This window comes from Lagopus leucura, unplaced genomic scaffold (genome assembly GCF_019238085.1).
Source record: "Lagopus leucura isolate 7727_CA_CO unplaced genomic scaffold, USGS_WTPT01 Super-Scaffold_100012, whole genome shotgun sequence".
Taxonomy (NCBI): Eukaryota; Metazoa; Chordata; class Aves; order Galliformes; family Phasianidae; genus Lagopus; species Lagopus leucura.
The window spans coordinates 15,315,917-15,339,525 of NW_024962267.1; the positions used below are offsets into that span (position 1 = coordinate 15,315,917).

At 37.5% G+C, this 23,609-nt stretch overlaps 1 protein-coding gene across 1 annotated transcript in view; it reads left to right on the forward strand.

Moving 5' to 3' along the window:
• CALCRL (calcitonin receptor like receptor) overlaps positions 1-23,609 on the forward strand; it is a 61,569-nt gene that overhangs the window by 17,717 nt on the left and 20,243 nt on the right. The window contains exons 2-6 of the mRNA XM_042874826.1: positions 15,307-15,406; positions 16,431-16,575; positions 17,923-18,033; positions 18,898-19,010; positions 20,046-20,137. Coding sequence (XP_042730760.1) covers positions 15,356-15,406; positions 16,431-16,575; positions 17,923-18,033; positions 18,898-19,010; positions 20,046-20,137 — 512 coding nt within the window. The 5' untranslated portion in view covers positions 15,307-15,355. The remainder of the gene's footprint in view (positions 1-15,306; positions 15,407-16,430; positions 16,576-17,922; positions 18,034-18,897; positions 19,011-20,045; positions 20,138-23,609) is intronic.

Below are 23,609 nucleotides of genomic sequence, written 5' to 3' on the forward strand. Positions count from 1 at the left end.
CTCTTTTCACACAACCTTTGCTTTTGAGTTTGTTTTTCTTTTTGCTCTGGGCATGTGATTACATAATGACTTTAGTGGAATAGCTTGAAAACTCAAAACATGCATGTGCTATATATTTGTTATGCTTCTTAAAATTGCTTCGTATTTTTTTTGTATGTTTTTTATCTCCTGCTCCTTCAGCTAAGCTGCTTATAGGAAAGTTATTAATAGGGCAGGGATTTGTAAGGGTTTTACATATTTGAGGTGGGATGGGGACAGTACATGGACACCTACTGCTGCCTGCAAAGTGCACCTCAATGGCAGCTGCATCCATGCAGGAAGTTTGAGAGACATTGAGGCCAGCTTTGGAGTATGTCTCTTATCCCTTCAGGGCAGGCAAGTGAACTTAGGCTTGATAACTCACAGTATGTAAATGTGTGATGAATTGTGGTTGGGAAGATGCAGTATGTATGTAGTTACATCTGTGTGTTTGCAGATTGCAACTTGAGATAAGTACAGTTAATACTATGGAGCAATTACGCTACCAGCAATTTGTTGAAAAGTTAGAATGAGAAGCAGTGGTTTGATCTGTAACTCTTTTTGCACTCTCTGCAGTATTTGTATGTGATGTTCACTTTTTCTTTTTGCAAAAGATTAGTTAAAAGGCATGAATGATATGAGTAGCTAGGCAGGTCCATTTCCACTGGACCAGCATGCGTTGTGAATGTCCTCAAGGAATAGTTTGGGTAGTAAAATTGTTAATGGTGTTGCTATTTAATAAAATTATCCTTAGCTTCTGAAGGTAATGCCCTTTCAGTTCTATTGTTTTAAGCACAGAGATATGAGAAATCCTTCCTCTTCGTGTCAGTATGTTGCAGGAGACTGTTACCTCATGGAATGCAGCTCTCATGTTTCATACACTTCATGACGACGTAGCTACACCTGAATGTCATTTGGTAATTACAGTGTGAATTTTTCGTGTTACTGGGGGTCAAGTTATGATTAAGAAGTGTGCAAATATTTGTTATACAAGGTTGTTACATGTAATTTATTCTATAAGGTGAATTCTTAGAATGGGTTGCAAGAGATAGAGCTGGCTACAGGAGGTCACATTAGTAACGATTATACATTTACTTAGCTGTGTTGGAAGCCTGCTGGTGATTCGTAGGTGCAGAGAGAATATTGATGTAGATTGTCTCACTGAAGTGACTTACTGTGGGGCATTCCTCCTGGGAGAGCTTCCTTCAAACTCAGCATGTGAAGTGTACTAACAGGGGTAATCATGTCCAAACCGTAGCCTGAGAACAGATTTTGAGTAGGCTGATTCTAAACTCTGCATTTCTCACTGGTATTCTCTCCTGCAGAGAATAAAAATTAGATCTCTGTTAGCTACTTAAAGACTCTGAACTCTATGGTTCAGTAGGAGAATTAAAAATGCTGATTATCATCATCCCTTTGTGTTCTCTTGGTACTTCTCTGTGAGCTTAAAGGAATATCCAAAGACATCATTTGAAGGTTTGTTGTGGGTTTTTTTTGTTGTTGTTGTTTCTTGTTTTGGGAACTGAACTCATCATCTTTGTACTGTAATCATTCTACATTTAGTAGTACTATATACTTTCAGTAGCTGATTTGGCTCTCAGTTCTGAATTAGTTCAAATTTCCCTTAAGATTTGTAGTTTGATTTTCAACAGATGTTTTAAGGTCATCTTCTATGTAATGATTGGTACTCAACAGTGCAGGGTTCAGAGTTCAGCTCTCTGGGTGATAGCCACTTCAGACTTGAAGTTCTCTATTCCTTAAAAATGCTTATCAAAGGTTTTCCATTCTCTATGGCTTCCTGAAGTGGTGCGAGACAGATCAGATCAAAGCTAGAAACTGTAGGATAACAACAGTCTGGGAATGAATATATTTCAGTCTGGAGGATGAGAATGATGCTTACTGATATCTCAGTGTCTTACTGAATTCATATCTAGCAGATGATGACTTCTGGAATAGGACAGATCAGATGCAGCTAAGCTTGTCAGTGTTGCTCTTGATCAAAGTCTGTGTTTAATGCACTTTCTTAGACAAAGCAAGAAGTACTTTGTTTCCTAATCTGTAAAACATTTATATGCTATCCAGAATAATTAATGCCTTCATAAAATTTCACTAGACTTGGAATGATGTGCAACAACAGCAACCCTGCATCGGTGCAGTCAGTATAGATTTGAGGTGTTGCATAAAAGAAAAGCAAACAAATGGAGGGGAAAAAAAAAAAAAATTCTGTGAAATGTGAGAGACTGTCCGCGTAGAAACAGCTGTTAGTAGCTTTCAGCTTTTCTAGAGAAGGTGCCTGGCTTATTTCTCTGCACTATCACATCACTGAGCAGTTAAAAAAAATAAAATTACCAGTACGACAGTTATTCCCTGATGCTGTCCTGGGAAGGGGAAATGTGGTTACTTTGGTGTGGCAGGAGGGGAGAGGAAAAAAAAAGAAGTTTTATAGCTGCGAATTGTGATTTCAGTTGAGAAACTTGGAGATATTAGGGAAGCAAGTAGTTAGCTCATCAATCTTTTCTGTTCTTTGAATTCTGTAGATCTGAAGCAGAAGCTAAGCACTTTTATTTCTGCAAATACACAAAGCACATACCTCTTACAGAATATACTTGCATATAGTTAAGAATTAATATGGAAATTTTCTGTCTGTGCTTGACCCACTTATCTATGTCACCAAAAAGAGCACTTGATTTCTGCTCTTACAGCTTCAGAAGAGAACAGTCTTCTCTCTCTACCATATATGCTGATTAATTCAGAATATTCTATTTATTACCTGTTGAGTTTAAGCAAATATCCTGCTCTATCAACAGCAAGAGGAAGCCCATGCAGGAGAAATCTGCATTTCACCAAAGGAAGCTTGGCATAAGCTGCCTCAATATAAATGCAGGAGATATTTATTTTGTTTGTTTCTGTATGGTTCCCTTGCATGGATTCAGTTTGGCGACGTTTCCGTTGGCCAGCAATGTCAAGGCCATTGATGATGAAAGTTTGTACTGTTTTTCCCCATTGCTAGGAAAATTGTCTTCCCCCATCCTGCCCCACAACCAAATCTCTGCCAAGCAAGCAGCTGTGAACAAAATTTCTCAGCGAAAAGAATTTGAAGTTTTGCACACTTTGTGGAACAGGAAAAACACACACAAAGCTTTGAGAGAGATGAGGTGGGGCCTGCAAGTTCAAATCCTCTGAGTAAAATGGGAGCATATGCATTGGAGGTCCTTTGAAAGCGTGCTATGTAGAAAACCGCAGGAAAAGGTGGAAAAATGCAAAAGATTATCTTTTCATAATGACTTTAGATAATTTAGTCTAAGAAATATTTGCTATTGAAGTTGATTTGCAAGCCTACTGAAAGTGAGTACTGCAGCTACATCTGAGAAACTGGCAAATCAAGGGCAAGCACCGGTCAGTAGAGTATGTTTTAATTTAGTAGACGTTATCCTTATCAAAGCTTCCTATAGAATTTCACATTTTATTTCCCCCAGGATTATTTTAATGGAGAACAATTAAGTCAGTATCAGAATTTTGTAGGCTTTTGTTTTGTTTTAATTTAGGAAAACAAATGCAAGCCGTGAATTTGCAGAACAGATGCATGCCTACATTAACGCCATCTATATTTTGCATGCTTATAGTGGAAATTTTCAGTTGCTTGCCATTTGGACAATCCTTAATTGAGACTTTCCACAGCAATTTTCTGTCTTAGTATTATTAATATTTCTATGTTTGACGGGGAGGCAATGAGCTTAAATATGTGAATGAAATATAAGTAGAATTTATACATTATTTATGAGCTGAATAGCTGTGCCTAATAATTCCCATTCCTCTGTGCTGTGGCCATAGTGCTTGTGATGTTTTATTACATTTGGAACGAAACATTTGGTTCTTGAGAAATACCTGATCCAAGAGAGATTCGGTTTTATCAATGCTGTGAAACTGTGTCCAATACCTGTGGTATTTTAATGTTCTTAACTAATATTTTTATTTTGGTTTGCAGTCAGGTAAGCCAGGGTGGAATAGTGCAAAAGGATATGGAAAAGTCTGTTTGTAATTAAAGGAAGACTAATTGGACTGCTGGGACTGTGTGTAAGATACACCAGGCTTTCCCACGGCCACGCCCTGAGCATATGATCTTTAACTGAATTCATGGAAACATTCAGGCTGCTTCCTACAGATTGCAGCTGGCACTGTCTGTAAAATCTGTGCTTCACAAAGAGAGGAGGATTTTATGTGATAATGTGCAATGATACATTTCATCCTGCCACAGTGTTACTACACAGCTATGTGAAACAGATGGAACGCACCGCGAAAAGGAGGAAAAAGGCAATACTTCATGCCTAAAATAGGACTCCTATTAATGGTCATCTTTGCAGTTCTCATTCAGAGGAGATGAAATAGCGTGGTGCTTGGCCATGAAATACGTGTGTGGCTTACAGACTGCATGCCAGCTAAATTGTTAGGTGACACGCCAACTGCTTCTGCTATTTCAAACTTCTAACATGTTTCCCTGCAGCATAATCTCTTCAAGTGGGGCTTTTTCACTGGCATAGCATCACCTTCCTGTTAACAGCATAAAAATGGAACAGAGTGTCAGCTCAAATTTAAGGCCAGGTGTGGGTCTATCCGTAAGGTTAATGTAGTCACTTGGATTCCTCTTTGAAGGATTTCACTACTCATTTGGTTAAGATGATTAGTTAATTACTCTGTTCATGCAATTCTTCTTAAAACTGACAGTAATTCTTGCAAAACAAGTGTTTCTTTTACACTTAGAAGCTTGAGCCTGTGTCAGAGTTGTGCTTATGTGAATATTCCTATGAATGTAGTACAGTGTGGATGAAGCTGAAGGGACTTCCCATTTAGAAACATTGGTGGATGATATTTTCCTGTATTTGTCCACGCTAATATTATTCAGATTGGTGAAAAATTATCCATGAGTTATTATTAGGTGTAGCACTTAAAGGAGTTGTGTGTAGAGGGATTAAAAAAAACCACCCTTTTATTGGTCGTTCTACTTTTGGCTGCCTTAAGACCACCTCTGCAGCTGGTCTGTGAGGAAAATGAGGAGAGAGATATAATGAAGTCTCTGGTTATAGATGTAAAGCCGAAAGCTTTCGTATTGCTGTTTTCTTAATTTGTCTCTTGAGTAGTGCTTCCGTTCTTTTCTGTCATTAGGAGTCAATCACAAGCTTTTGTTCTTCTACATGTGTATACTTGTTCAGAGAGATAGGCCATGGTTTTGGAAGTCAAGTCTAATGTCTCTGTGGATCTCAAGAAGACATGTATAGGTGGATAAACATCTAGAAAACATTATTAGTGCTATAGACTTCTGAAGGATATGTAGGAGGTAATTTCTCAGTGGGGAAGGGCTGAGGTATTCAACAATTATTTTTTTTTTTTAACCTCAGTCTTCACTGGTGACTGCTCTACACACAGCCCTGAAGCAGATGGTTTGGAAGGTGGAAGCATTATTCCTCCTGCTATAAGTGAAAATAAACTTCATGACCACCTGAGGAACCCAACCATTTGTTAGCCTACAGGTCTCAATGAGACACATTCCTGAGGGAACTGGCTGAAATAGTCATCAAGCCACTGTTGGTGATATCTGAGAAGTCATGGTGGTGAATGGTGATGGAGATTGGTGACAAGTACTGTACCTTAGGAATCAGTACTGGGACCAGTACTCTTTAACATCTTCAAAAATGACATCAACAGTGGGATTGAGTGCACCCTCAGAAAGTTTGTGGATGACACCAAACTGTGGTGTGAACGACACATTCAAGGGAGGAGATGCTGTGCAGAGAGACCTAGACAGGCTTAAGCAATGGGCCCAGGTGAATCTCACGAGCATCAGTAAATCAAAGTGCAGGGTCTTGTGTCACGGTCACCGTAACCCCTGCTGTCAGTGCAAGCTGGGAGATGTAAGGATGAGGCACAGCCCTGCCAAAGAGGGCTGGAGGGTACTGGTGGATGACAAGTTGGACATGAGCCAGCAGTGTGCCCTTGGAGTCCAGAAGGCCTGGACATGGCCAGTGGGTTAAGGGAGATGATCCTGCCCTTCTGCTCTGTATTGGTGAGATGTCACCTAGAGTACTGAGTCTAGGTGTGGAGTCTAGGAGAGATTAGTGAGTTTAGGAGAGATGTGGACCTGCTGGAATGCATCCAGAGAAGGACCACAGAAATGATCGAAGGGATGGAACAACTTCCCTGCAAGGACAGGATGAGGGACAGACTGTTCAGCAGGGTCTGTCGTGTCAGGACAAGGGGAAATGGGTTCAAACTGAAAGAGGAGATATTTAGGCAAGACTTAAGGAAGAGATTTTTTTGCAGTAAGGGTGGTGAGGCATAAGAAGAGATTGCCCAGAGAGATGGCCAATGTCCTGTCCCTGGGGACAACCAAAACAAGGCTGGATGGGGCTCTGAGCCCCCTGATCTAGCTGTGGCTGTCCCTGTTCATTCCAGGAGAGTTGGACTAGATGGCGCTTAATGCTCCCTCCCAACTCCAAATGTTTTATGATACTTTCCATACTGCTGGGGTAACTACTACTGGTTTTTAGCATTTTGAATCCCACAAATCTCCTTTATGGCTAACATGCTTTGTATGAGTCCAACTAAAATATTTGCTGATAAAATGCCATTTGAGAAATACAAAAGGTGAAAAAGCATAGGAAAAAAAATGGGAAATAACAAGCTAATTAAAAAGGAAAAAAGACAGGCTTCAAACTGCTAGAATTCAAAAGACTGGTTTTGGCTGCTTTTTCTTGGCTTTTGCTACAGTAAAGATTAATAGTTTTGATAATTTAGCTCAGAATAGCTTGTAATGTCTCATATTCAAAGGCTGAAATATACCAGATCTTGCTCTTATGACTTTCGGCATGTGAAGTTTTAAATGTGTTCTGAAAGAGGAAATGACTTGAACTGTGGTGGCTTAAGTTGACCTGGTAAAGACTTTGAAGTAGCTGAGCGTTTTGGTTTTTTTGTTTGTTTTAATTAAGTATGCTAAGCTGAACTTCTTTTTAATTGCCTTAAATTTATCTGAACTTTTTTTGGAGTAGTGAACGCACAGAAATTTTCTGTGAGTGAAAATGTCAATATTCAGAATGAACTTCTGTCTGAGTGTTAATTGTCAGTGAGACCAATTATTACTGCTGAAAAGATGAAAACTTCAGGAGTGTTTCTTTATATTATGTTTTGTTTGGTTGGGTTTCCCAAAATATGTAAGTTTATCAACACAAAATCAAAAGATGATAGTGCTTCAGATACTTCCTTTGCAAACTTACCTCTGTTTGCTTTATCCGTTGTATTGAAGTCAATGACCAAAGGTGAACTCAAATTTAGGATGCTGGTTCTAATGTAGTGGTTACTGCAACACTGTGTTTATGCTGGCACGAGCAGTTCCCTTTCCTGGCCACCTGCTCTCTCTCTGTCCTGCTCTGAGTTGTTAGTGTGCTGTGGTCCACCTAAAAAATAATGCTTATATAAAACTTCATATAAGGGAATTTGATTTAAAAAAAAAAATGGAGCATTTCTGTCTGTGTTTTTGTGAAAGTGTTGGCGCTTCTATATGTGAATCTGGGAGAATTTGTGATTTAAGACCTGTGACTTTCGCAGAACACAAGAAATTGCCTAACTGGCTCGAGGCCAGTGACAAAAAGTGTCAGTATCAAAAGATCAGTAAGCTTGGAAAAAAAACAAAAGTCCTAAAGCATTTTGCTTAATTCGTTCTCCTGTTCCTATTGCATTCTTCTGACCTCGAGAAAAGTCTTTGAACTACAAAAATACTGCTCTTGTAAAATTAACGTTGTAATGAACAACCACAACAAAGTTTTCATAAGGGGACCAGTTGAGTAAATGGCTTCAAACTGTAACCATTTTCACAAAGCAACCTTTGGATTTCTTTTCGGTCCTTGGTAAGCTGCAGCAGTCCTTCAAATAAAAACACCACCTGCAAGACATACGTAGAGCAGCAGTTCACTCTCTGCACTTGTGAAGAGGCAGCATCTGGAAAATAAATGAACGTCAAACATCTGAGCGAGAGTTTTTGTAGAATTGTCTTCATGTCTATTTGATGAAGTCATCAATTCATGCTGTCACTGTTTTAATTCAGAGTGACTGATTTTTCTTGGAAGTGCAGAAATGTTTGGAGGAGAGGTTAACGTGCCTTATTTTTCACATATAAAATTTAATCTTATAACTGTACTCTGTTTAAAATAAAATATTTGAAATAAACTCCCTTGTATTTCCCAGTTGGGAAAGGAGGGAGTAGGGAGCCAAGTGTGAGAGAACGAAGAAGCTGCTAGAAGAAAGAAAAGAAGCAGGCAAAGACTCTCTGCTACAGGATGAAATTCTCGTTGTACACCCTTCCAACATGCAGCGCTGCTGAGATTTATTGCAGGTTAGTTACTCTTTGTGGTATTAATATCAGCAGATGCAAGCTGAGTGGAAAGCAAGATGAGAAACATTCTTGTTTGGAGCATGCTGTGAAGGCTCTCATTTCTCTTAATCATAGCAAAAAAATCAGTTCTCTGTCTTCGTGCTCTCAGTTAAGGCCTGTGCCCCCACTCTGTAGGGATGAATGAAACTTGTCCTCGCTGTAGCAGCTGTATGAATGGCAGTGTTGTCTCTGCAAATCCTTGTCCTGTATTTTCAAGCTGCAAGGAGTTGTAAAAGGAGACAGGAAGAAAGATAGAGCCCTTGGAATAAAATGTTTAATGAAGGCCTAGTCTAAAATATTAAAGACAGTCCCTGCTTGAATAAGCAGCTGGAATGAAGGAAATAAGAGTTCTTCCAGCTTGGGATATTCTGTGATATTCTATGACTCCAGTAGAATCGTGGGCTCAGGCAGTATAAGGCAGGAACTGTAAAACAAGCACTAAATGAACAAAACTCAATCATTTGAAAATGTGACTAGTGGAGAAAATATTATCCTGCTTTTTTTATTATAATTTTAATTTGGTAAAATATGTAAAGGTGTGTGTTCCTGGGAAACTGATTTCAGTAGTAAAGGTCATTTTATGCTTGCTGCCAGTTCTTGTTATCTCTTTTTAGGCTAGACGTAAGGAAGTTTTATACTATATGGCGCTATCAGACTTTGATAGTGGTTTTCATTTAGAAGATGAAATAATCAGTACTATTGGCAGAAAATATAACCAAGAAAACATTGTGAAATTATTTTGGAAGTGTGGAGTATTGTTATTTTGCTTTAATATTTCTAACGTTCATATGATGCGTTTATTTGGCAGTTAGATATCTAACAAGTGAAAACAATCCTGCTGAGTTTTAGCTCTGTTAGTCTGTAATCGAGTCATTGCATTTCTTCCATGTGGAATTGCAGCATTTCATACTGCTGGCTTCGTATGTTAAAGTCAATAGAAAGTTCAACTTATTTCAGTGGGAAGAGTAGAACTTCAATAATCTATAATAAAGGCATTGAAACATTGAAACAGAGGCAGAGAGAATGTCTGTATCTGCAAGAACAAAAGAAGGAAATGTTTTTGTATTTCTTACAGCTATACCTAAAGGTATGCATCCTTCTTTGTCAATAGAATCCCTGTCAGTGTATATTTAAAGAGCCAAATTGGTGCAATGGACAAAGACACAAAACCGTCTTAGCTCTGCAGTCTGTTGTGTAGAGAGGAGAGACAGTGCCTGAGGGCAGAAGTTGCTGATTATTCCATGGGAAGAAACCTGTTAAAGTTTTGCCCTCAGAACTGTTGTAATGACAGTTTTGTGGGTTGTTTGCGTTTTTGTGTGGGTTGTGGTTTTTTGGTTTGTTTTTTGGGTTTGTTTTTTTTGATTGGTTGGTTAGTTTGGTTGGTTTTAAACTGTAATATATAGCATGGAGAACAAGCACCACCATCAATTTATGGGTACGTTCTTACAATTTTAAGAATTGTTAGAAATGGCCAAGAGTGTTGTCAGTAACTGATAGTATAATCTGTTGGAAGTGGGAGAAAAAGCAGGAGAAAAAAAACTTAGATGAATGGTAGCCAAAAGCTGTTAATGGGAAAAAGTACACAGAAGTAATTTAATCTGTGTAATTTTATCTACAGATGGTTCTGCAATCTCTGCAAGGCCTCTGGCAAGCTTCTCGAGTGATGAAAAAAAAAAAAACCCCAAACAATTTGAATGGTAATAGAATAAAAGATATGATACATCTTTGGGAACTAAAGCTAATTTTCTACTTGCTGTAAGCCTCTAAGTGGGCCTTGAAACACGCCGTATGTGTTCATTTCTAGGACCACACATACGGTTCATACATTTCTTCTTTCAGTTCACGAGAGGAAAGTAAATGCTGTCATACTACTTGGTAGTAAAAAACTGTTGGAAAGGAAGATAGAAAGAGGGAGAAAAGTTAGTGCGTGGAACAAAGGATTTGACATTTATATAAGATGTCTCCGTGTGTGTGAGAAGTGATGCGAGTCTGGAGAATGAAAAGTAATGAAAAGTTGAAAGAAACTGGCTTTGTTGCACATGGAGTTTGTTTTCTATATTATATTTTGTTGTGATGCAGTGAATATTGCACATCTTTTCATAGTTACCAGCCCACTTGGGGACGTCTTTAATAGGCTTGTAAGCATTTTTTTTTGTTCTGCAGATGAAGGGATCTCAGTTGATCCTTATATGCGCTGCTGCATTTCTTAGGCAAGCTCTTTGTAGTACTGCATATTTCTGATGCTGCCCATTACCAGCCAGTGGTACGCACAGTGATCTGTCCCAGCCCTCTGAAGGAGTTCAGAATGCTACTGGAAGCATTTCTGTTTTTACTTCTGTTAATCTGTTTTCCATGATGCGACCGTATCTGATTTGAAGAGTGGTGGTCACGCAAGTATCAAAGAATAAGTGCAGCAATAGTAATTCTGTAAGCACTGCCTTACAGCAGTTCTGCCAGCATTCACAGGACAGGATTCACAGGTCCTATCAGTGCTTTAAATAGGTATGTGTAAATTAAATTTTGTTTATTGCAAAGTACAGCAACTTGTGGATTTCAGTGTATGTAAATGTGGTTGTTTTGTTTTTTTTTTTGCTGTTGTTTTAAAAAACCTGAATAAACAGTGCAGTTGAGGTCAGTAGGGAGCTGTGAAGAGCTCGTGCTTCTGTGCTTTAGAAGTAGTCTTAGAGAATCATCTTTCAGTTTCCTGTCTCACCTGTTTCAGGAGTCTGCAACTGCTGATGCTTGGGTCTTAGTTAAAAGCACCAGTAGGAAGCAAGGAATTCTGATGTCATGAAACTGTTCTACCCAGTGTTCGGTACATTTGTTCTGTGGCCATTATTTTTTAGTTTTCTTCATTATCCCCATAGTTATTAGGAGGATGGAGAAATTCCTACACATATAGGTGTGAACTGTTGTGTAATGCCATCAGAGCAGTTTGGTCCAAAAATTAGCAGAAGTCCCTTCAGAAATAAAAGAGCATTTTACCTGGTAAGGAGGATTTCCAAATTGCCCTGAATTGGCCTCTGTGCAAGTTTGGAGGTAGTTCACTTTCAGGACTAACATAATATGGTCCACAAAAACCATTATAGTTAGAAAAAAAAATAAAAAAACCAAGAAGAGTCTTTTCCCCCAAAACTTATGTGACCAGAGAAGTAAGTGACTCTGTAGCTCTGCTTGGGGCTCCTGGAATTTCCTAACAGTGTAATACAGCAATTCACATTAGGGATGCTTGGAAAGGGTTGGACATTTTCCAACTTGTTTTTTTTTTTTTTGGCTGTACCTTGGGCTGAAAGAACCAAACCCTACCTGAGGGAATGAAATACTTTGAACTGTATCCCTATCTCTAAAAAGAACCAGAAATAACAAAATACCCAGTCTGAGAGTGCTAGCCCCAAGAAAGTAGGGAGTGCTAGAATAACAGGAAGAGGGTGTGTTTTTTTTCGTCAAGAAATAGCCATTTGCACTGCCACTTTCAGCAGAGAGGAAGGATATATACATCTACGTTTGCACGTTCTACTTCAGTGTTGCAATGTTGCAGCATCGTTGCAAGCTAATGGAATTTTTACTGGAAAATTTTTCTCAGGAGAGTCACAGATTACCAATTTGTGGAATACACTTTTGTGCAGTGTATGAATGTAGGCACAATAATGTCAGTAACTCTCTCCTATCTCAGACATACAGAGATGCATTTTGACTTCAAGTCAAGCTAAAGGGCAGGTGCTTAAGGTAAAAGCCTGTGTATTTTCTTGATGTATTAAATGCAGTCAGATGACTGAAGTTCAAAAAAATCCTTATTTTTTCACTTGTTAATTTAATTTTTTTTTACCCTTTTGCTGTATGATTGAAATGGGAAGTGTCTGGAACTCAGCAAGGGTGACATTTATTCTTGGGAGAGTGGGAAAAGATTAAAAGTAGAAACAGCTGATGAGGCAGGACGGATGGCTGTGCAAAGAAAGTAGGAGGAAGAGAAACGTGAACATCTGCTAAAGCTGTACCAGTGACCCTTTTGGCTACGTTGCAGTTCCTTTTGAATTTGTTATCCAATAGATGTCACCGCTATCACTGAGAAACACAGCATGCTCCTGTGCTTTCTCTTTTGGCAATTGTAATGAAGACAAAAAGTTCTTATTTTTGCTGTTGCTTTTGCTGTTATTTGTGTTTGCTTGGTTTGGTTTATTTCATACTTTTTGTGTGGGATTGGCTTCTTTTTCTTTAGTTTTTTTTTCCCCCGTTTTCATTTTTTTTGTGCTCCCCTGATGTTTTGGCAACATGCATTAAGAAAAAAAAAAATTTAGAGATATGAATTGCTATTGAAATTTGCCCTTCTCATCCCACTGATGGTCTTTTACTGGGAAAACAGGCCGGGCACCAACCGTTAGTTCTGAGGTTGTGCCCCCTGGCTTACAGTGAGTGGTGTTGAAGGATGCTGCATAGATTCCTGCCACCTTTTCCCACAGGTTAACTTCCATTACACTCAAAGTTAATCTTGGTCTAATAAAAATGTCCACTTTTCCCCACAGTAGAATCGTTGAAGATGTGTAACAGTAGAACAGCGCCTTGGGAAGCATTATTATTATTTAAAGAAATCTAACAGTGGGTTCTTCTATTATTAACTTCTGTGCCTTGTGCATCTCATGTCTCCCAGTTATGAGAGTCCTGAGAATTTTATTAGTTTTTGAGCTCATGCAAACAGATGCTATATAAAAACAACCCTACTTTGTCAAGAGTACTGTCCTGCTACCTCATTCAATAACTGAGTATACTGCTGTCCATTGCTAAGAAAGATTTTAATCTTGCTGTGAAAGTGCTTGTCCTATCCAACTGAAATAAACTTTGAATGAATTCATCTGATGATGAAAGAAATGCTTTGCTGAAGTCCGACATGATTTGCTGAAATAGGCATCTGAATGACCCTCACCCTGCATTTTGTAATTAAATCCAATAGTAATATTTGGGAAGATAATGCTTTTTTTCCCTCTATGTATAAGTTTTTGTATTTACAAGTTAGTAATTGCAAGGAATAAGTAGAAAGCATTGTGAAAATAATAGACTTAATCTTTTATCACTTGAGGAGAATTAATAACTTAATGCTGGATTCTGGAGTATTTGATAGGAATTGTCTACAGAACCACGAGATACAGACTCTTAAAGGAACGGATCCAAAGGGTGACTTTTTATATTGTAAAACAGAAACAGTCATGAACTGTGAAGCAACACAGATGAGTTTTGCTGCTGTTCATACAATATCATATACGTAAAGAAATATAAGTAAGGTTAATCAAGGGCCATATCTAATCTTTATTTCAAATTTCTCATCCACTGTCTCTTGTAGCAAAAGGATTTTTGGAACTATTGTGGGGAAAATTATTTTGAACTTCTTCACCTGCAAAAAACCAAAGAAATGTAAAATAACGATCGCTATGTTGTACTCCATTGCTTTCTTTGTTCTGTGAACATTCTGTGTGGCTTTTAAACCTCTGCAGATGTGCTTTCGCATGTCTTGGAGAGAGCAGGGAACAATTAGAGTATTTCTTTACATCCAAGTAGTTAATTTTGATTTTCTTAGAATGCCAGTGTTCTGGTTCTTTCTCTCCCAGGTAAATAGGCACAACTAAAAATGTCATAAGAATTTTATCAGCTTTGAATTACTGTACCCCTTTCCCAATTATCACATACAATTGAAACCACATCATGCCACTATTAATATGGGTGTCTCCGTCTGTATTTTCTATTCACTTGATGTTCAGTCATTAAACATGGATATTTCGATGTTTTTAATTAACAATGTGTTCAGTAACAAAGACCAAAAAGCTGCCGTACTGTGTGACAAATGGTGATTTCTGCAATTAGCATTTCACTGTAGTTCTCATCAGATGTGGATTTTCTAAAGAACTGTTGGATTGCATTGCAAAAATATTTTGTGTGTGTCAGTTGGTCTTCCTATTAATCTTTTAAAAAAACTTCAAAACAGCATATTTGAAATCCAGCGTTCCACTGAATTACCTGGGCAATTTCCAGCAATCAGTATTAGAGGCTTGCACGCCAGCAGTAAAAATAGACGGAGGATCACTGATACAGTCTTGCTCTGGATTAAAATGGGGCAGCAGTAACTGAATTTAAAACCGGTTTCTTGTATTTCTATCAAGATTTAGTCTGTACAGCCTACAAAATGCTGTCTATTGAATTACAGTTAAGAAGACTCAGTGCCACTGTATTGGCAAAGTAGGTGGAGAACGCTTGCTTTTTGTGAATGAGATGTTCTAGAAGTATTATCTTTGTGTAAAATTCTCTGTGCTGGGCAATGTACTATCGCTTGTTTCTTGCGCACCACTTGTAGGTTGTGATGCTGGATAGGAAAAAAAAATCCAAAAACAAGCACAAGTGTGATTGCAGGTCAAATGTGCCTTGAGTCAGGAGGAAGGTTTGCATGAAGATATTCGGACAGCAGCAGCCCTCTTGCTTCAGTAGCAGTTCAATCTTTGAATTAAGTAGGCAACTCAGATCTTGGCCGTTGGGACCTGTTAATTGCTGTCTGTCTGTTAGAGTTGATATCAGCTACCAAATTGAGATAAACCCTCTGAAGAAGTGGTATTAGTTGAGGCCATGGGTGGGCCCTTCCTGCCTGAACTGTGAGAGATGGATGTGCTGGTGCAGGCAAGATCTGGGTGCTGGAATTTGCTATGGTGAACTGAATGCATTTTCTTCATGTGATATTGTGCATCTCCATGTAGGTCAAAAGACACTAGGTTGAATAAAAATTGGGTGGACCTCCACTGATTTGTTCTACTGCATAAAGAAAATATGAAGTCATTCATCAGTTGTTGCTTTCACGAAATAACTTTTTTTTCCTATATTTTTTTCTATGGCAGTTTGCATTAATTCAGTCACAACATAAAATACACTGCGTCAGAAATAAAAATGACAAAAAACTGGATCACATTCTTGCTGTTCTTCCTCTTGGTTACTTTGGTGAGTTTTATCATTTTTTGTTTTTTAAATCAGTATCATTTGAGCAAGGCTGTACAGAATACCATAGGAATTTTTATTTTTCTATAAGGTAATGATGTATTCAAATACAGTTTCTGCAGAGCAGGATTACTATCTGTCTCATGTCTTCCTTTTATTAACAGTACTAAAGGAACTGTAATAGTAATTGCCTCTGTTGAACCAAATGTATCTTTTGCTAGCATAGAAGTTTATGGTAGCAGGTGACATGTGACATATAAGTAGTGCTGTGTAATTTCATGGAAGAGTGGGGAAGACTTATTGCACAGATTCGAAGGAAATCCTAGGGACTTTTAATTTCTTTGCTTGCATGAGAAAGATGCAGTATTTCTATCTGCAGGTGTTTTATTTTCCATGAAGCTTAGTTGATTCAGGTAAAACTTGCTGCTTCTTTAAAAATGTAGTTGAAAGTTCAAGATTCACTTTTGTGTGTGTGCAAGTTTTGATTTGAAAAACTACAGCAATGGATTTCGTGTCATTTGAACACTTCTCTGTATTATGAAGATTGACTGCTTCACAAGACCATAGATAAATGAGACAGCGTATAAGCTAATCAAAAGCTTTGACTGTATGGGCAGCCTTTTCATAAAGGATCATTTTGTTTCTGATCCAAATGCCTCTTAAAAGAATACAGATATCACATACTGTACTGTATGTTGAAAAAGCTGTCTATGCACTTGTGATTGTTTCCATGCTGTCTCTGCATTTTTTAATTATTTTTTATGAATCTTGCAGATATTTATTCCTCCATGCTCAATCAGGTGATATTTGCCAAGATTCAGTAATAAGAATTGTTAAATAAGCCAGAAGAACACAATATCAGATTATCAGTAGTAAGATTTGAAGATCACTTTGCTTCAGTAAAATTATATTTCAAATGCACTATTTTAAGATTTTGAAATTTTATTATTATCGGTTGGTACGTGAGTCGTAGTTTCAAAATTGGTTGAAAAAAGACGACTTGCTAAAAAAGTCTTTTTCCTCCTAGTTATTTGCCGCTGCTATTCCATCTGAAGGTCATCAGAATATGACAGAGGACTTCGGTCAACTGAGTTTTACACGGAATAAAATTATGACAGCACAGTATGAATGCTACCAGAAAATTATGCAAGATCCCATTCATAGGAAAGAAGGTAGAGTTTACTTTCTCCCAAGATTTTCCAAAGGGAAGTGCCCAACATATAATTAAAGTAATTCAGGATCCCGAGCCTTTATTTATTTTCATGTCATGTCTTGGTAGCAATCATTTTTTCAGGCTTTTTGTACAGTTTTTTAGAAACAACATTAAAGTAGTATGATGTATATCACCTGTCACAAATCTTTCATTTTTGATAAGAAAATGTTAAAGGAATATTCAGATTTTAAAAATTGAGACTGTTTCTCCATTACAATTTCTGAAAATATTATAAATGGTTCTGGGGAGAAGAGGCAATTGCACTCTTTCACAAAATGTTTTTTTTCTCTTCTGAGATGTTTCTTTGAGGAAAACAAATGTCTGGAAGCCAGAAATGGATATGGGAGTGTTTATGTAGAAGCTTATGTAGAGGCCAGGGCACCACAACTTCAGAACAATACGGACAAATTGGAAAATGTCCAGATCAGGAGTAGAGGAAGTATGGTGTTGGAGTCTTCACGATAGTTTGAGGAGCAGGGAGAAGGTGGTATTATTTTTTTGAATAGAAGACTGAAGGAAGACAGAAAAAATATTTTTCCAATCTGTGGTCAGTCCTTCTGCATGTGTTCTGGGAAAGAAATTTGTTATAAAGCCCCAGCTGATTCTCAAAGGAAGTTTATTTTAGGTGTTCTAAAACAGATCTACACTGAGTACAGTGAGGGATTAAAACAGGCTCTTGAGGGACTCTGCAACATCCCTGACCTTGAATGGACAAATAGCTGCAGGTTCATCTCTGAGGAAGAGAAACAGTGGCTGCCTCCCAGATAGGCTTTCTGATTGTTTCTAGGACACCATTTAGTTTTCAGTGAGCTAATAAACACATGTATAGCTTAGGTATACATTCAAAATGTAAATAAATTCAATAAAAGGGTCTTGGCAAAATCGTAGAACCATAGAATGGCTTGGATTGGAAGGGACCTTTAAAGATCATCAACCCCCTGCCAGGGCAGATAAGATTCAGAGATCTTTGTTGTGTGTTTTTTGGTTTGAATTGGTTTACTTTGCTTTGCTCAGAGAATATTACCCTGCCGTGCTCTGGATCTCATGTGTTTTATGAACTGTAGGGATAGGTAATTTAAAGAGGAATGGTAACGGATTTTAAAATGTATTCTGAGAAATACACCTAAAAGGAGGCGTTTCTGTTACATGAAATATTAACTGCTGGTTAATTTTAAGTTTCCATTTTTATCTTTATGAAGCAAAATGTGCAAATGAGAAACTTACCTTGTCCGGTGTTATACCTTATGTTTGAAAGACTGCTATGAAGGAAGAGTTATTTTATTACCAGTTGTCCACTTGTTTCTAGGTCCTTACTGTAACAGGACGTGGGATGGCTGGTTGTGCTGGAGTGATGTTGCTGCAGGAACTGTATCAGTACAGCATTGTCCTGACTACTTCCAAGATTTCAATCCATCAGGTAAGTGTGTGCATGGGCTTTCTACATAAACGTATTGCTTAATGAAAGGAGTTTTTGGGTGCTTGATGCCTACTCTTTGCCTTACTCAAGCCACTAATGCATCAGAATTTCAGTAGCTTCAAATGCATTGTTTGCACTTCACCTTTATCACAGAAAAGTGGAGAGCTTAGCTCTTGGTGCTGAGCTTTACCTTCTGAGAGGAAAGCAGAAATGTAATATTTTTTTTACCTCAATTTGGCAGCCGAAGTTAACAAGTGTTTCTCCCACAAGTGAGTCTTTTCCAGTAAGCTGAACTTTGCCACTGTGTGAGCATGTGGAAAATGTCATAGACTTCCACTCTTGTCAGCTTCTGCTGCATTTGCTATTTCCCAAGGTCTTCTGGTGCCCGTTTCTATTTGATTTAATCATTATGTGGTCCTGGAAATTCTCCAGTCTGATTCTAGAGTGGTTTCTCTATTGATGTTTTCCTGCCTGTTCAATTTACAGTGGTAGGATGTTAGACTTCCATTTATATCTTGCATGTTGAAGTAGCCATTTAAGTATCCTTGACACTTCATCTGGTAGTTCTGTAACAGCTTGATATATTTTGATTGTATTTTGTAGAGGGGAAATGTATTTGTTTGGTTTTCTTTTTTTTTTAAGAAAAAACACATCATTAGTTGCCCTTGCCAAGCAAAAGCAATGGCCTCTGGTTTCTCAGAATTCCAAGTAACAAGCAACGTCTCTCTAGTCATATTAATAAAGCTGTCATTTGTTTGCCAATCTTTTTCGTGAAACACGAGGATCAGGAAGTAGAACTTCACTGCTGACTGTTGTGTTTTTGCCTTGTTTCTTTTTCTTTTCGACTACTCTGACTGCCTGTAGAAAAAGTTACAAAGATCTGTGATCCAAATGGGAACTGGTTTAGACACCCAGAAAGCAACAGGACATGGACAAACTACACCCAGTGCAATATCTATACGCACGAAAAAGTGAAGGTAGGAAAGGAATAAATGCATGTCACCAGTCTCAAGAAACTCATCTGTGAAGCTTGAAAACTTCTGGCATGCACAGACAGTGTCTCATCTAATAATTCTTAAAGCTTTACCTGTAATCTATTTATGTGATTTCACAAGTCTGCAGCCTTTCAAACATTAAATTGGACTAATAGGTTGAGTGGACGTGTACAGTATCTATTGTATGAGCTCATGTATGCAGGCTGTGATTCCTTCTTACACAATCTAGATAACTATGTTTTATCATGGTAATATAAGGTTTAACCTAAAGATCTTTCTTTTTCTTCTGTGTAAGATGATGATTTTTGTAATTGGAAACAAAAAAAGCAAATTTGTGAGGCAGGTTCCATAATTGAAAGCAGAATTTTGTTATTGGTAGAATTGAAACTATTAATTCAAGTAATTGATGGTAAGATCTTGTACGTATGCCTAACGTAACTTTACCAGTTCTTCATTATTATTTTGCTCTCCATCTAGCCTTTCATAATACTACAATTTGGCTGCAGATTTGTTTGATTTTTCCATTTAGTCTTTGATAGTTCGGAATCATTGTTAATTTTTTTCTCATTCTTAAAACATTGGTACAAAGAAAATATCTTTGCAAGAGGAAAAAATTATGGGAGGAAAAAATGCACGTTCATATGTGCAACACATTATTTCCTTTAAGAGATGTTTGATAGATGAATCCAATCTCAGATGGGAGTGCACTGAGCACAGTAGCAGAAATGACCACTTTTTACATAAATACTCAGAAAAAACATAGTGTGTATTTAAAAGCCTGATGGTTTAACATCTAAGAGAGAATTTCAAGTGTTTTAAATGAATCTGGTTTTTGCCCAACAGAAAGCGATTTTAGTAAGATGATTTGCAGGATTCTGGATTGGCTCATTATCAGTAAAGTTTTTATTTTCTGAATCCCATTACAGTCATTTTGTAAGTAGAAGAGATGTATAAGCATGTTCTTCCTTAATAATTCTGCATGAATCACATGTGCTTCGTTTTATTCTTCTGTTGCAGACTGCTCTGAATTTGTATTATTTGGCCATCATAGGACATGGTCTTTCAATTGCCTCACTTCTGATTTCTCTTGGCATATTCTTTTACTTTAAGTAAGTACACTTAAAATTTTTTACCAAATATTAGTGCTTGCCACAATGCTGGTTTCAATGTTTTTGAAACACAGGCCTTCCCAGTAAATTAGATGGAGCAACAAGGTGGAAAAAAAATCAGTATATTGGTTTGGCATTGAACATGCTGTTATAATAAAATTTTAGGTTTCTTTCCTCAGGAACCTAGAATTCCCGATCTGCAAATTAAAAATTGTAGCAGATGTTGGAAATGGGGAAAATGGCACTTAGAAAACACACCCAACTACTAAACAAGCATTTCTGATGGAGAAGGGTTGCTTATGTTTGTTTGTTTTTAATTATAACTTAAGATGTGGATATGTCAAGCCTGGGTCATACTAAAGAGTAAATGGAAACCAAAATACTTACGGTATATAAGTCACACACATGGTGTAAACATGGCATATAAGTCACATTCTGAAGTAAATAGCCACATAACACAATAAATTGTGAAGAAAATAAAGCTAAAAGCAACATTAGGAATGACAACTATAAAAATAATCTTAATTTTCCCTATTCATTGTATTATTTTTCTGAGAGTTCTGTTCTGTGCACTCTTTAGCAGTCACTGTGTCATCTTGCAAGCAAGCCTGAGTAGTGTGTTGCCAACGTAACCAATTTCATAACTTGGAGTATAGCGTGTGGGTCTTAAAAACTTGTCTGCTTCAGACTTTGCTCACTTTTTTTTGTGTTTGTAAGATGATGAGGCTTAGTAGAAAGCTGAAACCAGTGTCACTGCAGGGTTGCCACATGAGCAGAGCTGAGGCGAAGCGCGGCGCTGTCAATGACGAGCTGCTCTCTGCCAAATGCTGCGTTGCGTGGTGTCGGCTCTCCTTGTTAACTGGCACTCCTTTAATCATTTCTGCATCTGTTCTTCATTGGAAAAGGTGGATTTGCTCTATATGATAGATGGATCCACTTCGCAATCTTAGCTGTTTCTCATCACTGTACCCTTCCACTTCACTTCATCTTTTTTTTTTCTTTTTTTTCCCCCTAATATGTAAATAGGAGTAGCACCTACATCAATAATTGTTGGGCTATTTCAGATTTTGCTTTTCTCTTATTCCAGACTTTGAGTTGATTTGGTAGGGGTAGTAGATACCTGCTAAAAATTTTTCCTTTTTTGTCAGATCTGGCAGAAGGTAGTGTTTCCAATTTAGTTATGCATTATTTGCCCAAGTTCTGGAACAGCACTGCAATAAATTCCTTACAGAATGTTTCAAGTTTATAGCTCCTCTTTTTGAAATGCATTTAAAATGATTTTTTAGCTGTTTCTGACTACTTTTCGTATTTCCAAATTCACTTTCCCTCCACAAAATTCAAATTTTACATGGTCCCAAGTCCCTATAGGTTTGATTTCTTGCATTAAAAAATACAGCGCCTTTATTGTGAACCTCATGATAAAGTTTAACAGATGAAAAAATCTCACATGGTAGAAAAAAATGCATTGCCATAAATTTGTAAGGTAAAAGCAAAAAGCTTTTGAATACGATTTTAAAAGCTCAAAGACAGTGAATTTTTCTGTGCTACAAATGCAAACCGAGCCAATTTTATCTTAGTTTGTGGTCGTTCCTACAGAAGAAGGTGGTTTGCTTCACTACCATCACAACTGTTACATTTGTCGTACCCTCCAGGAACTTTTTTCTCCCTTTTGTAGAAGGATCCTCTGTCTTCAGAGAAGCACATGGAATTAATCTAGATTCAAACACCACAACTTCTAGACTGTGGTTATGTTGGGATGTAAAAGGAAATTACAGAATTTAAAGGAAACTAAAGAAAGTTCTCTACAAGTTATTCTCTTGGGATGTGCAGTTCCTCTAAAGTATTTTTAGTACCAGAAGGATATTTAAGGATCTAGATTAATACCAGGATGTATTATGTATCAGCTGAAGCTTGTGTAATTATTCATAGCTTCTTAACAGGTGGACTTTCTTCTTTTTTTTTTATGCTATTGTGTGGGGAAGCCTATGAATTTATTCTCTTAGGTTGTTTCCAGACAACATTTGCTGGCTTGCTGACCATTGCAGTATCTTCAGGTTTAATTAGAGAAGTGGGATATTTCTTCATAGGAAAAATGACAGCTTCTTTTTTTTTTCCCAAAAATCTTCAGCTTTTCCAAGTATCAATTATTTGATTTTCACTGATTTTTTTTTTCATATTATTACAGTTCTGTGCATTTTATTTTCAATTTCAATTTTTTTTCTTCAGAAAACTGTATCATTGGAAATATCAGTTTAATTTGTGACTTGTGCTCCTCAAGTGGATTTTTGTTTTAAAATGGGTTATACAAACTTGGAACTCCAGTCTTTCTACAGGAGAAATCATCAGTGAAGACAAGAGTAGTGATTTGCAGTGACTCTCCTTTCTCGTTCTGTTACATACTCAAAATTGTGCATAATTTCACAGATTACTTTTCTTTAAAAAGTTGTATGGTTATTTTCATTAAGAAGGAAAAGTGAGTTAACAGAAAACCTAAAAGAGCAGGGCATTGAGAAAAAGGAAAAAATCTGGAATGAAGGAGAAGCTGTGGATCACCCAGTGATCTGACAGCGCTTGCAGGGTGACCAACACTGAACTTGGTGTGGACAAACACTGGATAAGACAGATGGAAAGATAGTGGGGTTCCTAAATCACTTTAAGTTCACCCAAGCATAAAGGCCTCCCTTCCCCTTGGGTGTATATATGGATCTCACTTTTTTTTTGAATAGAAATTAGAAAACGACGTCTTTTTTTCTTCTTGAAATAATTTTTCCTTAGTGCCAAGACATACAGAAGTGAAATTAAAAATACATAATTATACTACATAAAAGTACAGAACAGGAGGGTTTTGTTGTTGTTTTTTATTTTGTGCCATGTGGGGTAAAGCATTCAATGGTAGGTCATCTGAATGCTGATCATCAGTATGAGAATTAGATGACTAAAGGACAGTGTCACTAAGAAAAACAGTCAGAAGAAGGAAATAGGAAGGATAACAGAAAAGGGAGGGGCAGGGAGTGTAATGAAGAAATGCCTTTATTACCAAAAGCAAATTTCATTTTTAAATGTCAGCAGTCTTGCTTTCTTGTTTCTTGTCCGGTGATCCTTTCAATCCTTTTCTGCATGGGTGGAGGTGGGTGTGGATGGGTGTGTTTGCATATTCAACAGGAACAGCTGCTGGATGACCCCGGGAGATGGCCCCGTTACTTGTACGTGCTTTTCCTTGCCTCTGCACTGAATCTTAACAATAAGCAGACGGGCTTCCAGAGTTCTTCAGGACTTGTTTATACAAAACTGTTAGCTGGAATCCAGTGCTCCTTTCCTTCTTGCTATATGAACCGTATAGGAAAAAAGTGCAGCGAGATATATATATATTCAAAGAATATAAAAACTAAGCATGTTTTGATAATCAAACTTCATGTGTTGTTTAAACACACAAAGATTAAAAACAACATTAGAAACAAAAGTATTTGTAAAG